We start from the raw sequence: 14,000 nt of genomic DNA, 5'->3' as shown, positions 1-14,000 counted from the left end.
GAACTGATTTTTTTTTTTTTTTCCTTTCTTTTTCTGGTTTAGCTGTGACCCAGGTTAGCTGTTCCTGTCATTCAATGCCAGTTGATGGAGAATTGCACGAAGGGTTGTGCTGGGTGGAAGGGAAGATGAAGCAGCAGAAGTGAGCGGCCGGGGATGGCCAAAGTGTTTCTCTGGACACACAGTTGGCTCTGGCTGGCCTGGGGTGATCTGAGGTGCAGTCTTAGCTCTGTCTCCACTGTGCAGCTCAGCACTGGATCTCTCTGGTCACCCTACAGGACTGTGTTGTCTTTAATGACCCTGACCCTTCTGTCCTCTTCAGCAGATGTTCACACCCTGAGAGAGAGGGTGTGCTGAGAAATCTTTCCTGCTCCTAGTCCTCCACAAGTGACAATCATTTGTGTGTCTCTCTACCTGGCAACTGTGAATGACCCTATAACCTCTTTCTTACTTGCAGTGCTCTTTGCTCCATAGCTCTTAACGATTTCTTTCTCTCAAAAAACTGCCACTGAGACACTAATTAGTGTAATTAAATCTCCAAGCAATTATTTCCAACTTTCATTTAGCCTGGAATTCAGGACTTGCATTTTAAAAATGGATTTGTTCTGAAAACCTTTCCATTTTTCCAACTTCATCTGTTGGCTTAATGAAATATATTCCAAAAATCTTCCATCAAATCCTCAGGGCTCATACCAAAGGTATTGAAAATTCAACTTCTTTTCCTACAGCAAAAGGACACAGCCTTGCTTCTTTTTATGTAGATATATTTTGATCCAGCCATGACAGCCATACATAAAAACTGACCTTTCAACCACACAAACATCAGAAGATGAATATGCTCCTGCCTAAGAAGATGCTAGATTTACAGAATCAAGAAGATTTGGGATGGGTGTTGAGTGCTTTACTGATCTGGTTCTACATTCAAAGTGTGCTTACCTCCCCAGACACCTTGTAGACTGCTAGAAGGTGGGGAGGTGAAAAACAAGCTAGAATGTTTGTGGTGTTGCTGAGCTGTCCCTTCAGAGGGCTGAGTGCAGTCAGTCTGGATGCTGGAGCAGGAACTTCTCTAGGATGTGAGGGCAGTGTGCCACAGGGCACATGGCACAAGGCTTGTCCTTTCCTGTATTAAACCTAAGGGTTATACATAGGTTCTTAAAAACTAGGGGATGATTCACTGTAAGTTTCCATATGATGTCATCATCACTTTGCTTGAATTTTCTCTCGACTTTGCTTCCTTCTTCATGCTATTGATGGTCACTTGTTTCAGATCAGTTTTTATGAAATCTGGGCTGTGCTTTTCTGTATGTTTTTGATTGTGGGGAATGTGTAAGCTTTTCTTACAGCAAAGACAGTGTCTAGTGTGGAGCGTCTCTGACTGTGGCTTCTAGGTAACATAGTGTTCTGCACTTCGGTTATGTCAGACACCAGACAGATTCATTCAATTTGTGTCTGCTGGGGGAGTCTGGCTGAGCAGAGAGTAATTCCGGAGCAGAAGGTGAATGTTTCTGGTTTCATAGCTGGCCAGGAAAAAAACCATTACGGATAGCAGTTTATACTTTCCTACAATCCTGACACAGCTGTTTGCCTCATAGGATGATTTATTTACACTTAAGACAAAAATTAAAAAAAATAGTGTCAAGAATGACTCTTCCTTCAGATCTTTTCTATTTTTTACTGCAGAATTCAACAGGCCTGTTACCTACCCTGTTTTGAATGACTAGCTAGAAGTATTTTTCTGCTTCAAAGAACATAAAGTAAAGCAATTAATCCACTTTCAGGAACCTTCTATATTACCACACTGTTTCCTCTGCCAAACTCCCTGTTTCTGCATCCAGGGGTTGGAAAGCAGTTTAGACAGTTTCATGACAGTATGCCAACTCCTTGTTCAAATGCACAGAAGACTCATCTTGCCTCTGGGCTTAGGATACAAATACTCAGCAGGAATTACCCTTGAAAACACTATCCCACAAATGACACTTTAATCCTCATTTTCTGAAGAGGGGCAAGCTACCTAATTTTTTGGTAACCAGAGAAATGTATAAGTGACATCACTGCAAGCAAGACTGGGAGGAAAAAGAGGGACTAAGTTGTCATGATTAAAAATAGAAATAAAAAAGAGAGGTACAGAGATCTGAGCACTAATTCTGAATCCAGGTTCTGCAGTAGCACACTGTACTAGTAAAATGAAGCAAGCTTACAAGGATGTTTCAAATTTAATGCTTTAAAAGCATTTCTTTAATAATTGCAAAATAACTCACAGAGGTAGAACACATGCACAATATAAATTTAAATTTCACTATACAGTCAATTTCTACTGAAGCATGAACGTGGAGATTTAAAGCTGATTTTTGTAGTGTATATGCTGTGTATCATCATATGCAAATCACCCTTGACCTTGAACAAAAGTCAGACTACTGCTTTGTTGGAGTTTGTCAGCATTTTAACAAAAGCCTCCCAGAGAACGCAAACCTGGAGAGGCTTTTGGGTGTTTCATATTCTACTACATACAACATTTTGGTTGCAGAGCACAACTGCAGCCCCATCTCTAACACATTAGGAAGCATTTTGGACTGTGTGAGGAATCAGGCTTCTTCCTTCCTTTCACATAGAAGTATTTCATAGCAAGACCTACAGCTGCTCAGTGATTGGAAAGCAAAATGATCTGAATTTACTCTGAGGCTATATCTGAATAAGAATAAATAGAAGGAGGGAGAAAGGATGCAAATAAGTAAGCCAGAAGCAAGAGCAAGCTGGAGTAGCTGAGGGAACATAACTAGCAAAGCCTGTTGACTCAGAAAGTCAAAAAGACTCAGTTTTCAAGCAGTGTTCTGAAACAATTCTTCCAACATTTTCAGGGTCCTTGATCAAGACTCTCTATGGCTGTGTGCCTTCTACTGTGCCTACATGTGTCAGTGTGAGCTGAAATTCTACCCCTCCTGACAATACCAGGCTAGCCCAGTCTGGAAGCAAATGAAAGCTGTATTTACAAGCAGAATCTACAATCTACGATGAAATGCAATGAATATGTACAAATATACAAAATTCACAACGTTTACAAATATGTACAATCAATAGAAAAGCACAACCAAGCTCCCTTTGCTTCCCCCCAAAGGGGACCTTTCCCAAGGCCCCCCCCCCCCCCCCCCCGACCCCTCTGGCAGAGAGCAGTGTTAGCTAAAGCAGAAAGTTGTTAACTTAGCTCGCCAAGGTCAGTGTGTTATCTTCAGCCAGAAGAGAAGAAGAAACAGCAGCCAGACAGCCCAGCAATTACCCTGACTGCAGACTGCAGAGTGCCCACTTTGTTTTGGGTAGTAGTTCTTAAACATTTCTATCTATCCAATGGAAGTGTTTAGAACAATCATTATTTTGATTTCTTACACTCAAAAGTGACTTATTTACACTCTTTCACTTTCTCTGTTCTGAACTTTGCAAAGAAAAATTAAAGAGACAGCTTCAAACCATCACACTACAGTACTACATGTATGTGAAACACACTTAGAACTGAATTTTTCTCTCAGATAATCAACTGCGTGTTGCTACTTGCCTTGTAAAATTAGCTCCTGTGAGTGAATAAACTACTAATTACTGACATTTAACAAAGCATGCACAGAAAGTAGAAAGCTCTTATTCTGTCAATAGATGAAGAAAACTGGAGGTCTGTCAAAATGTTAGAAATTCTGTTTAAGCAGAAGCATAATAATCTCTGTATCTTTAATAGGATGTAGGCAAGAGCATGGTAGCTAAGTTTCTAATTATGATTGCCTTTTAGTTGTCAGATCTTAGAGATCTCATTACACCTGGTAAGGAATTTAATTTTCTAGAGATATCAAAGTGAGTAGGTTTACAAAATTGCTCAGCAGTGTGTCTTGTTTGTGTTTTATTCATAATAGTTCAGAAGTCATCTCAAGGCATCTACCTCTCCAAAATGGGTATGCATGTAGTCCGTGTACATCATGCTGTGCTCTGGTGCTTTAGTATGTGGTGAGAAGAATGGCTTGTTTGGCTAATAAGCAGCTTTACTGAGTATATAGTACATGTGCATACCATCCATATGTTGTTTGGAGATAAACAGAAATCTGGCAAGCATGCACTATTATTGTTTGATGGGGAGAAATGCTGAATTTTTGTTTGCATTTTATTTGCAATACGATGACAAATTTTTATTTGCAGAAATTCATTGATGCATTCCATGTGCAAAATACCTGAGATTTTTGTTAAAGCACGTGTGTGTGTATATATATATATTTTATGGATACTGGGGAAGACAAATCAAAGTTTGTACCCACTTGATATGGTAAGGAAAAGGAGAAAAATTAGGTGGAAATTTTCTCATATTGATGGCCAAAACTGCAGTCTGCAATCCCTTTTTGAATTACCATTACAGATAGAGCTTCTAGACGACTGTTTATTTTTGTGTCTATCTCAATAAGGACAATGTATCCTTGAAAAGAGAAGCAGCACATACAGTGAAATCACACATAATGAAAGCTAGTGACTGTTCAGCTAGAAATCAGAAGTAAAAGAAAGGAAACATTTAGAAAAGCACATTGGGAGAATGAGAGACACAGGAAAAAGCAGGAGCTGAATGTATGTTAAAAACTCCATCGATAAAAACTTCTGTTGATGCTTTTGTAAATAAGATGGAAAGAGAAGATGCTGCTTTTTCATCGTTTCACCCTGTGTTGGGAGTACCAGGGCAGAAGTGCCTTTAACAGCTACATGCACAGCAGCCCTTACTATCTGGTATACAAAGTCCATCAGGGCTCAGCAGAGGAAGTGGGACTGAACACCACAAGAACCTGTTTAAACAGTACCATGCTGCAGCCAAGGAGAGATCCATGTGGAAGTTGAGGTGACAACAGGAAAAAAAGATGGGAGAACCCACAGTGACCCTTAGATATAGGTCAGGGACAGGCACCCTATTGAGTGGTATAGCCACCATGTGTGCACATGTGTATAACCACTCACTGGGTGTCTTTTTCTTTTCAATCTTCAGGAAGAGGCAGCCAGAGTTCTCGCCCACCAGCCAGTGTCCGTCGGCACATGTGCAGCTTTGAAAAATCCCACACTGCAGTGAATGTGTAAGAGAAGCTGCATGACAAAGAGTGGTTTTACCCCTTGCTTTCTCTTTCTCATTGGTTTATCATGTCTGATGATGGGACAAATGTGGTGCATGCCATTAAAGATGGGAAATTTGCTTATGTCCCCTGTTTTGCACAATGCCTTATTTGATTGTCCAGATGTGATGAAGAGGACACTGAATAAATTTTTGCAGCTTTTACTTTTTTTTTTTTTTTTAAGCCGTCAATTTTATTTGTAAATGCCTACAACTTTGCAAATACATCCCTTTTTTGTACTAATTTTATCTTGTTTTTCCATTTAGCCAAGGTATTTTTTCTTTTTTACAGTTTTGCATGGAGGTGACATTATCCTGCATGCTTTAAACAACAATCTAGTGGCTGTCTCACAGCAAGACGCGTGCTGTGCACGGCTCCTGCTAACTGTGCTTGTTAGTCAACTGCTGCTGCAGAGGGAACACAGAAAACACTGCTTTGGTGGGATAAGCAGAACATGGAAATCGTGAACATGCACTTGCAAATAAAACCAGCAAAATCTGGCCTAGCAACAAACTTGCTCAAAAGTGTCTTTAAAAAACAGCAGATAAATCTTTCCTGTATAATTTCAGAAAGGTCTTCAGATTCTGCATATTCTGCATTCAGTGACCCGTAAAAAAGTTCAGACCTTCAGAAACAAGCAGGGCAAATGCTGCCATCTCTGAGCAAACACAAACCCAGTGGAGAAAATATGCTAGCCGCTGCAGAAATGGAAAGGCCTTGCCTCATTTCTTCCAGGTCAGATTAATGCTTGTTTCCATCTGTTAAAGTGCAGATGTGAAACAGTCCTGCTCTCTGCCCCAGGGAAGGCTGTGCAGTGACTAGGAGGAAAGCTGCCTGTGATCCACTGACACAGCATTTTGAACAGTGCTGTCTCTCTATGGCCAGAGATGCTGTTGGCTGCTCTAACCAACAACAAAGCAGGCTAGCTCTGTATATGTCTCTGACAAATTATGCTATTTGTGGGCAGGTAGCCACAATGCTAATTCAATCAAATCTGCCCCTCTGATTTGCAGATCAGAATAAATACTTACAATGCATCCTATATCTAGAGCAGTAGTGATGTTTTTACAGGGACTGTGCAGCAACCGGAACTGCCACCCTGAAAGGCAAACTTTATGAATGCAATGCAAGTAGCAATACAAATATTTTACTGTAAACCTCCAGTCCAGCAACAGTATGCCCTTCTTTTTCTGAGCTGGAACAAATGCTGCACATTCCCAAGGCACAGATCATCAATTGTCTGTCTGGAAAAACTGATGATAAAATGAGAGTCCAACACAGGCATACCATCAGGAAGCAAATGCAAACAGAACAACATCAAATTATCTTCGAAAAGCATAGGCACAAGCGGTAAAACTCCTGAGAACAGGAAAGGCCAAACCTCCTGCTTTTTACATGACAACACTTGAAACATTTTTTTTTCTGTTTAAAAAAAAGAATCTTCATCTACATGAGCTTCTGAGAAACACCTCTGGTGTGACTCCAGCTGGTCTTGTGGCAGATAAGAAAGGATTTAAAAAGCAGAAGAGCTTTTCAGACCTGCTGAGCATGAGGCTTGTTGTTTTGGCTTCTCTGCCTTGTCCCTGCCCCTCAGGCTTCCCTCTCTTTCCAGCCAGGGCTGATGCTTTCAGAGGTCTGGCAGTCCTGCATTGTGGCCAGAGGAAGGACACATATCTTCCATCATCAACTGACTGCCTGAGCTCCCTGTGGCCACATAGCACAGGCTCAGCAGTAGGCATGTGTCCATCATATCCCCAGATGCCCATCATCACCATCTGGCCTCACACCTGAGGCTCAGCCACCAGAACTGCATCAGTTTGTAAGTCTGGATTTTCCTAAGGCAGGCCTGCTTTGCTACCCAACATGCTAGAAATCACCACAGGTGCTATGGTTTCGCTCACCTTCCAGTCAGAAGCAATTAGCTGTAAGGGCTTGAAACTCCTGTGTTTTGATATTCACCATATTTGGCATTAGTTACTGTGCTAATATTGATCTCTGTTCTCTGTGTGATCCTGGAGATGGTCAGAAACACAGGATCACGAAGATATAGAATCACAAAATGTTATTATCGTATTAAACTCAGAAACATCAGCTTTGAGTTTCAGGGTTCTTTTCTTCTGAAGCTGCGCATTCATTACCATGGAAACTTTCAGACACACCCAGAAAACCCACATGTGTCACCAGAAGCTTTATCTACTGCAGCATATTAGGGAGATCTGTATATTACAAATGAGGAATCTTGTGACTAAGCTTCCTGTGGCAACAGGGTTAAGTCTGCGCTCAAAACATTGCAATTTTCAGTTTTCAGGTTCTGTTAGATGTGCTCCTTTTAGAGCCTGTCTGAATAAATGCTTCAGTTTAGGTATTGCCACTAGCTGCACTGTCGTATACACTTAAATGTGCAGCATGAGACACATCTTCAGGTAACATAAATGTGCTTCTCTATTGATATCAGAGGATCTGTGATGGTTTACACTATGCATTAACTTTAAAATCCTCTTAAAAAAATTACAAAGGTGATCTAGTAGGATGAATTCATTTTGAGTATTTGGTGGGGTTTATTTATTAGTAACAACAAAATCAATTAGAAAATATTGATTAGTAAGAGAACTTGTTCATTTCACTTTGATTTGCAGGTTTTGGGTCTCTATTCTTTTAATGCTGAAAGAATTTCTTGTTACTTGGGACAAACTGTTTATTATCCTGAGCTTTTTATTCTGTGTTAGAGTAAGTTGAGTTTTTTTTCCAAGCAACATATTAGGAGCTGTTTGATGGTTTGTTTTTTTTTTCAAAATACTTAATTATTCAGCCCTTTATACACATTATCAGCGTAATATTCTCAGACCTTTGCTGAGCTAGGTAAGATCCGTGATACATGCTGAAGCCATATGACTTCAACTGTGTTGAAGCATTGCAGTGAACATCTCTCTCACCCCCCTGAATTTACAGTTGTATAAAAGTGTCTATGTGGATATATGTAATTGTTGAGTTCCAAAGTGGCTACATCTGAGCTGTTGGATTTGGAAATAATTCCCTGCTTCTGAGAGCAGATATGAGCCTGCAGTTCCACAGTAGCACAAGCATAAAGAGCGTGACCCAGATCCTTGCTCCTGCTTTGTCCTGTCTGAGTAACCAGGGCATGTCAGGGGACAACCTTTGATTTTGCCCTGAGGGTCTGACCTCAATCTAGGGAACCTGTGGATGGAAACTAGGATCATGACACAGGGTACTTAGGCTAGGCATAGCTACTACATCCACATTACAGATTGTATAATATTAACATTTCAATTTAAGAAAGAAAAAAAGTAAGGAAAAAATCCATTATTAATAGGGTTGATGTACATTAGAAAGCCTTTGTATAGATCAGATCAAAGTAATACTTAACTTCTGCAGCAGAGTAACTAATGAAAATGAATAGGTTAGATCTACTTGACACAGGCCAGTGGAAGATGGAAGGTTGGAAAAGCAGCTCTGGGCTTCTGCTCACTGATAACAACTGCAGGTCACATGAAGTGCTGCCCCTGTGAGACAGCCTGACAGCATTATAAATACCTGTAGTTTGTGTAGCAGCTTCCATCATACATTTAAAGCAGCTCCCTAGTTTATATAGAATATAACTTCTTGTGCCTAAGGCAATTTAGTCCTAAAAATAAGGGAGGGGAGTGACAAGTAAAAGTTAGTTCAGTAATTTAAATTTCCGGAAATGTCAGTGGGAGGTTAAACTTTGCTCTAATTACACAGCACCACAGAAAGCATTGGAATCACACTGTGAGAACTCTTGTTAGGTCCTCTTATCACTGAGATAGATATTAGAGTGTAAATAGACTAAGACTGAAATGGTTTGTGAAGAATTTTTTTAATTTCGGTGATAATATCAGGCAAAAGACATGAGCATATGCTACATACAGACCGTGGTCAGTGATAGCTCCCTCACTCTTAGATCAGCTATAGGGAAATTGAACCTGGGTTAGCAAGAAAGGTGAGTCTGTAGAAGCAATGATCCAAAAATTAGGCTTGTAGGAGCATGCTACCCAGTGTGGCTTGTTCTGCTGATGAGTGGCAAGCTGCAGCTCTGAGAGGAGGGTCCTGTTTGGCACAGGGAGATACCAGTACCCTGGGTTAAAACCAGTTCACTTCCTTTATTAAACTTCATGCCCCTGTGGCCTTACTGAAATGGAGGCAGTAATGGAAAAGACCTTGGGGGTGCTAGCAAAGCACCTGCAATGTGCTTAAATTTTAAGACTGTTAGCTTGTGTCCTCGGCACAGTGAGGTCACAGTGGGACACAGATTTGCTCAGACTCACTGATGACTGAAGGGCTGGGGAAAGCCTGCATATGGCTGACAACCTTTCTGTGGGCAGGGCAGAAGTTCCTTTGCTGGCTTCCCTAGGAAGTTACCCATCGTCAGCGGCTGTTTGGGCTGAGAGATTTTGTCCACTGCACTGCTTTTGGATGGGGCCCATCCTTTGCTTTGCTTCCCCCCTGTCTCCAAAGGCTGGCTATCTCTGTGTAAGTTCAGAGGGACAGCCCTGTGTGTGCTGCTTTCTGGAGCACAGCTGTAAGGTGGCCAGTAAGCGTAGCCCACTCTGTGGGAGCACCATTTGTTGACAGGACAGTACCTGACCCTGACCTTATCTGATAAGATAGTTCAGGATTTAGACCTAAGTTTTGCTGATAAAAGTGGATAAGCCCTTCTCAGGTTGCATTTGACATTCATTCCTATGATTTTATTTTCACAGAAGGAACCACTAGGTTACCACAATAAGCCCTAATGTCTGTGGCATTTCAGTTACTGTAGTGACCACAAGGAGGTAGCTTTGACCAATCATCTGTCTGACAACAAAAGAAAGGGAATACCAGTTAGTCTCCCTTCACCACTGTGCAATTGGACATCAGTTTTCAGTTACCCAACTGTGATCTGGCTTGGTGCCCTCTCCTGATTTTGTGAGGAAAAATCATTCCTTCTCCCATTACAGTAGGCAGATTATTTTGATCTTCACCTTCTTCCATGAATACATCCTTCAAAAAAAAAAGGTGGTAATCAGCAAACTGTGACCACATATCCAAGATGCAGTCAGGATTCTCATCCTCCCTTTGCACAAGGGAATTGATTTCTATCTCATTGAGACCTGGTTCAGGTCTGAGCTAGCGCAGCTCTATCTTCACTTTTTTCCTAAAAGTCAGTTAATGCCATTCAACATGGCTGGTCTTTGTTCTGTTAATTCTGCTTGAATGTGTCAGTCTTGGTGTGACTCCATACCAGCTGTCCATCAAGACAGAGCCCAGCTATTTCTATGACAGCTCTGTGATTCTGTCTCAAATGTGACTCATTAACAGGCAATGGTGCATGGACAGAGCAAGGAGAGCCAGCTGAGGGAAAGAGCTGGAACAAGAGACTGAGTAGAACAGTAGGAATTGCAAGATTGACCCCATGGAGAGCCATCACAGCTCTAAAGCTGTTTGCCACAGGGCCATCAGAGTCGTGAACAGTGGGGTCTGGGAAGTGGAAGCAAGTGCTTTGGCAGCACCAGCTTTCCCTGTAGAGCAAGTGAGCAACAGACAAAGCCTGATGAAGCGGTTTGCTCACCTTTGGGTATGGCATTCACTGCACAGCTTGATTTAAATACGGCTGTTGACTGGAGCTCGTTAAGTACGTTGTGGAGAATGCTACAGAGGTCTGAATAGGATGAAGATCTGAAGACAGAGGTAGTGAGTTCCTTAAAATAGCAGTGCTTGCCTTTGATGTAAAATACAAAATCTTGAGAAGAAAATGAGATAGAGACTAAACAGATGGTGTGAAGAGGAATGCAAAAGTGTGATGACACACCAGAGCCAGATATGAAGAACTAAATGATGCAGAAGTGGACTTAGGATAGGAGAAAGCAGATAATCATCAAGATTTTTTTCCAGAAAAGCCCTTTGTAGTATTTTTAAGCTATAGCATCAGCAAAATACAGTATGAAAGCACTTATTTTCCTTTCATCAAGAGGAGTCTTGATTTGAAGGTAAAGTAGACAAAATGTGTTTCTATGTGAAGTTTGTGGATCTTGGTATGTTAAAATCTTAAAATATTACTATAAAAATCTTTCACACCCACATTAATTTGCTTATCTCTATAAAACTTCGAAAAAAAAGCCAGCTCATTTTGATCAAAACAGGAATGCTTCTAAACTTCCATTCTTATCTTCTTATTGATCATCATAATACAGAGGTTTCATTCTTGGGAACTTGGATTTTATTTTTGCTCTAGGTTTAAAGCTCTAAATAGAAACAGCTCCAGGTCCTACCAAGTACATGCTTTGGGGAGTTATGAATTTTTTAGATTGGCCCTTTCTTGTGAGCCAGTTCCCAGTGAGCCAGTAGTGAGTCATGGGTCCAGCACCTGGGAGTCTAGAGTGGGAGATGGACTTCCCATCTTGGATCCATCTCAAATTCTTTTTTTTTTCCCCCAGGAATATTTACTTCTCATCAGAAAAGTGCCACATTGTCTTGTACATTTCTTTTTCTGTAAACATTATCTGTGTTGTACCAGATTTTTCCATCTGAAAAAGTTGGGTTGTTTTTTTTTTTTTTTCACAAAATTAAATTGAAAAATAGAAGCGCAGGAGTCCCAGCAAGGAAAAGCAAAATACTTACAACAATATTTCAGGCTGTATGTAAGGGAAGCAATCTCACCCATTGTGTGCAGTAGCAGGAGGCAACACTGCTGTGCCAGCCTCCCACTCAGATTGTTTCCCACCTGCACTGCAATCACAAGTTCTGAAACATAGTCCTTTGTTTACTCCTGCCCCTTGAGGGATGAAAGCCTGAGATAAGGCTGATTGGAAAAAATAATCTCAAAATTTCTCTCTCTCTGGTTTCCACCCAGGTGATATGTATTATTTGTTGAATGATCTCTACTGCCTGACCTGCAATTAAAGAATTGCTTGGTCCTCTTAAGCACAGCTCAGCTTGCTGTCCCACCAGCTGCTAATGAGGTATCACTCTGCTTTGAGTGCTGCTCTCTGCAAAGGTTCAGAGAAATGCAAAAAACCTACAGTTCCTCAGGGATAGACTTCACTTTCACCTGAGTCCTCACTCAGCCAAACAACCCAGAGTTTTGGTGAGATCCAGCCCACAAGTCAGTGTGTTTGACTTGCCATGATCGTGTAGCTGCTTGTTCCCCCACCCACACGAACCAACTGTTTTCAACCCCAGCATTTTATCCTGGTTGGTAAATAATAGTCGCTCAGAAAGAAATGTGTTTGCCTCCTACCTGATGGAGGCCCTGTGAGTTCTTAATTTCTGTAGTAGCTAATGCATTCCTAAGCGCAAAGAGGGACCAGGGAATAGAAAGGAAAGGAGAGAGTAACAACTCCTCTCTGAGAGCCAAAGGCTAAGCTTGTGGGTTGTTTTTTGTTCAGGATTTTGAAAATATTTCCTAAAAGCTGTAAATCAGGCTTAATTAAAGCTCTTCCAGTGCCTTTCCCCCCTGTTTGTTTTTTTTTTTTTTCTTCCCTCCTGCAAGGTGAGGTGAGCAAATTTAGATAAATGACACAAAGTCCTCAAAAGACTGCCAGCCCTCCCAGAGCCCTTCCTGTGGACTAAGCTTTCCAGGCTGGCTGTAGGGTGGGAAACCAGTAGGGAGTAATTGCCTTTTGATAAAAATCGCAGTAATTGCTGCTGTTAAAATACACTGTTGTTTCCTTCTGTAGTATTTCTGTGAGGACATGAAGAACTGGAGAGGGGAAGTTTATTAATGAGGCAAAGCAACAGGATTTTTGTAGACTTGTTTGTTATACTGCCCATGTCTGCGTAATGTAAATGCAAATAAACCCATCTTTATTTTATTCATAGTTCTAATGGAAAGTCTGTGTCATGGTCTGAACCAGGTGGAAGAGAAACTCCCAAAGGGGAACACACATGGCACAGACTCTCAGTGCACATGAAGAACCAGGAGATAGGGTGCAATCAGACAGCGGTGATCAAACCCCTCACTAAAAGCCACCATGGCCAAAGCAAGAGCCTGACTTTTACTGACATCAGCAGTAAGACTCTGTGCAATGTGGAAGAGGAACAAGATAGAGAGCCCATTCATGTCAACCAGTCCAGCAGCCCCTCCATGGTGGTGCACAGGAAGGTAATGTCGAGCCCCCCACTGCAGAGCACAGTGGAGGAGACCCACCTCTTCTTGCCTGAGCAGCCCTCCAAGACCCTGCCCCTGCAACCACAGTCTCTCATGGACCAGCTGCAGGGAGTGGTCAACAAGATTGCCACTGGCATACCTGACTTAAATGCCATCATCCCTGCGCCCGGCTCGGGGAACGGTGTGCAGCCCCCCACCCCGCAGCAGCGGCCTCTGACGCCTCTCCAGGTGACCGCCTTCAGCGAGGACCCCCTGTCTCCCCTGACTGAGGATGTGGAGAGCGAGAAGCTGAAGCTCATTCAGGGATATGTCTATGAGAAGAACCCAGAGGAGGAGGACGACGAGCCAGCAACCAGTAAAGTGACTTTGGAAGATTCTCCAGCACTGACGCCCCCATCCCCTTTCCGGGATTCAGTGGCTTCGGGCAGCTCTGTGCCTAGCTCACCTGTCTCGGAGTCGGTGCTCTGCACCCCCCCAGATGTGACCTATGCCTCTGTCATCCTGAGGGATTACAAGCAAAGCTCATCCACCCTGTAGACACTGAAAGAGACAAGAAGGACTTTGGCAGCTATCCACTGTGAGGTCCTGGGGAGACAAGTCTCCCAGGGCTGGGGAGAGAGAGAGCAGAGAACAAAGTCACATATGACAGGGCAAAAACTTCATCCTGCACTTAAGTAAATGAAAGAAAAGAAAAAAAAATCCATTCTGAGGGCTCAAAATTCTCTAGCTGTTAAAAAATAAAACCACTGTACTTTGAGAAA

General features: G+C 42.0%; 1 protein-coding gene across 3 annotated transcripts in view; it reads left to right on the top strand.

Moving 5' to 3' along the window:
• The window catches only part of GRM1 (glutamate metabotropic receptor 1), a 179,585-nt gene extending 165,809 nt beyond the window's left edge, over positions 1-13,776 (top strand). The window contains exons 8-9 of one of the 3 annotated variants that reach the window (XM_054399273.1): positions 3,888-3,926; positions 4,994-5,054. In XM_054399273.1, coding sequence (XP_054255248.1) covers positions 3,888-3,926; positions 4,994-5,054 — 100 coding nt within the window. Of the gene's footprint in view, positions 1-3,887; positions 3,927-4,993; positions 5,055-12,950 lie in introns of those variants that run through there. The other 2 variants (XM_054399272.1, XM_054399274.1) reach the window with 2 other exon arrangements.
• Positions 13,777-14,000: the final 224 nt, after the last annotated feature.

This window comes from Indicator indicator, chromosome 2, assembly GCF_027791375.1.
Source record: "Indicator indicator isolate 239-I01 chromosome 2, UM_Iind_1.1, whole genome shotgun sequence".
Lineage (NCBI taxonomy): Eukaryota > Metazoa > Chordata > Aves > Piciformes > Indicatoridae > Indicator > Indicator indicator.
This window is presented reverse-complemented; position numbering and strand designations above follow the sequence as displayed.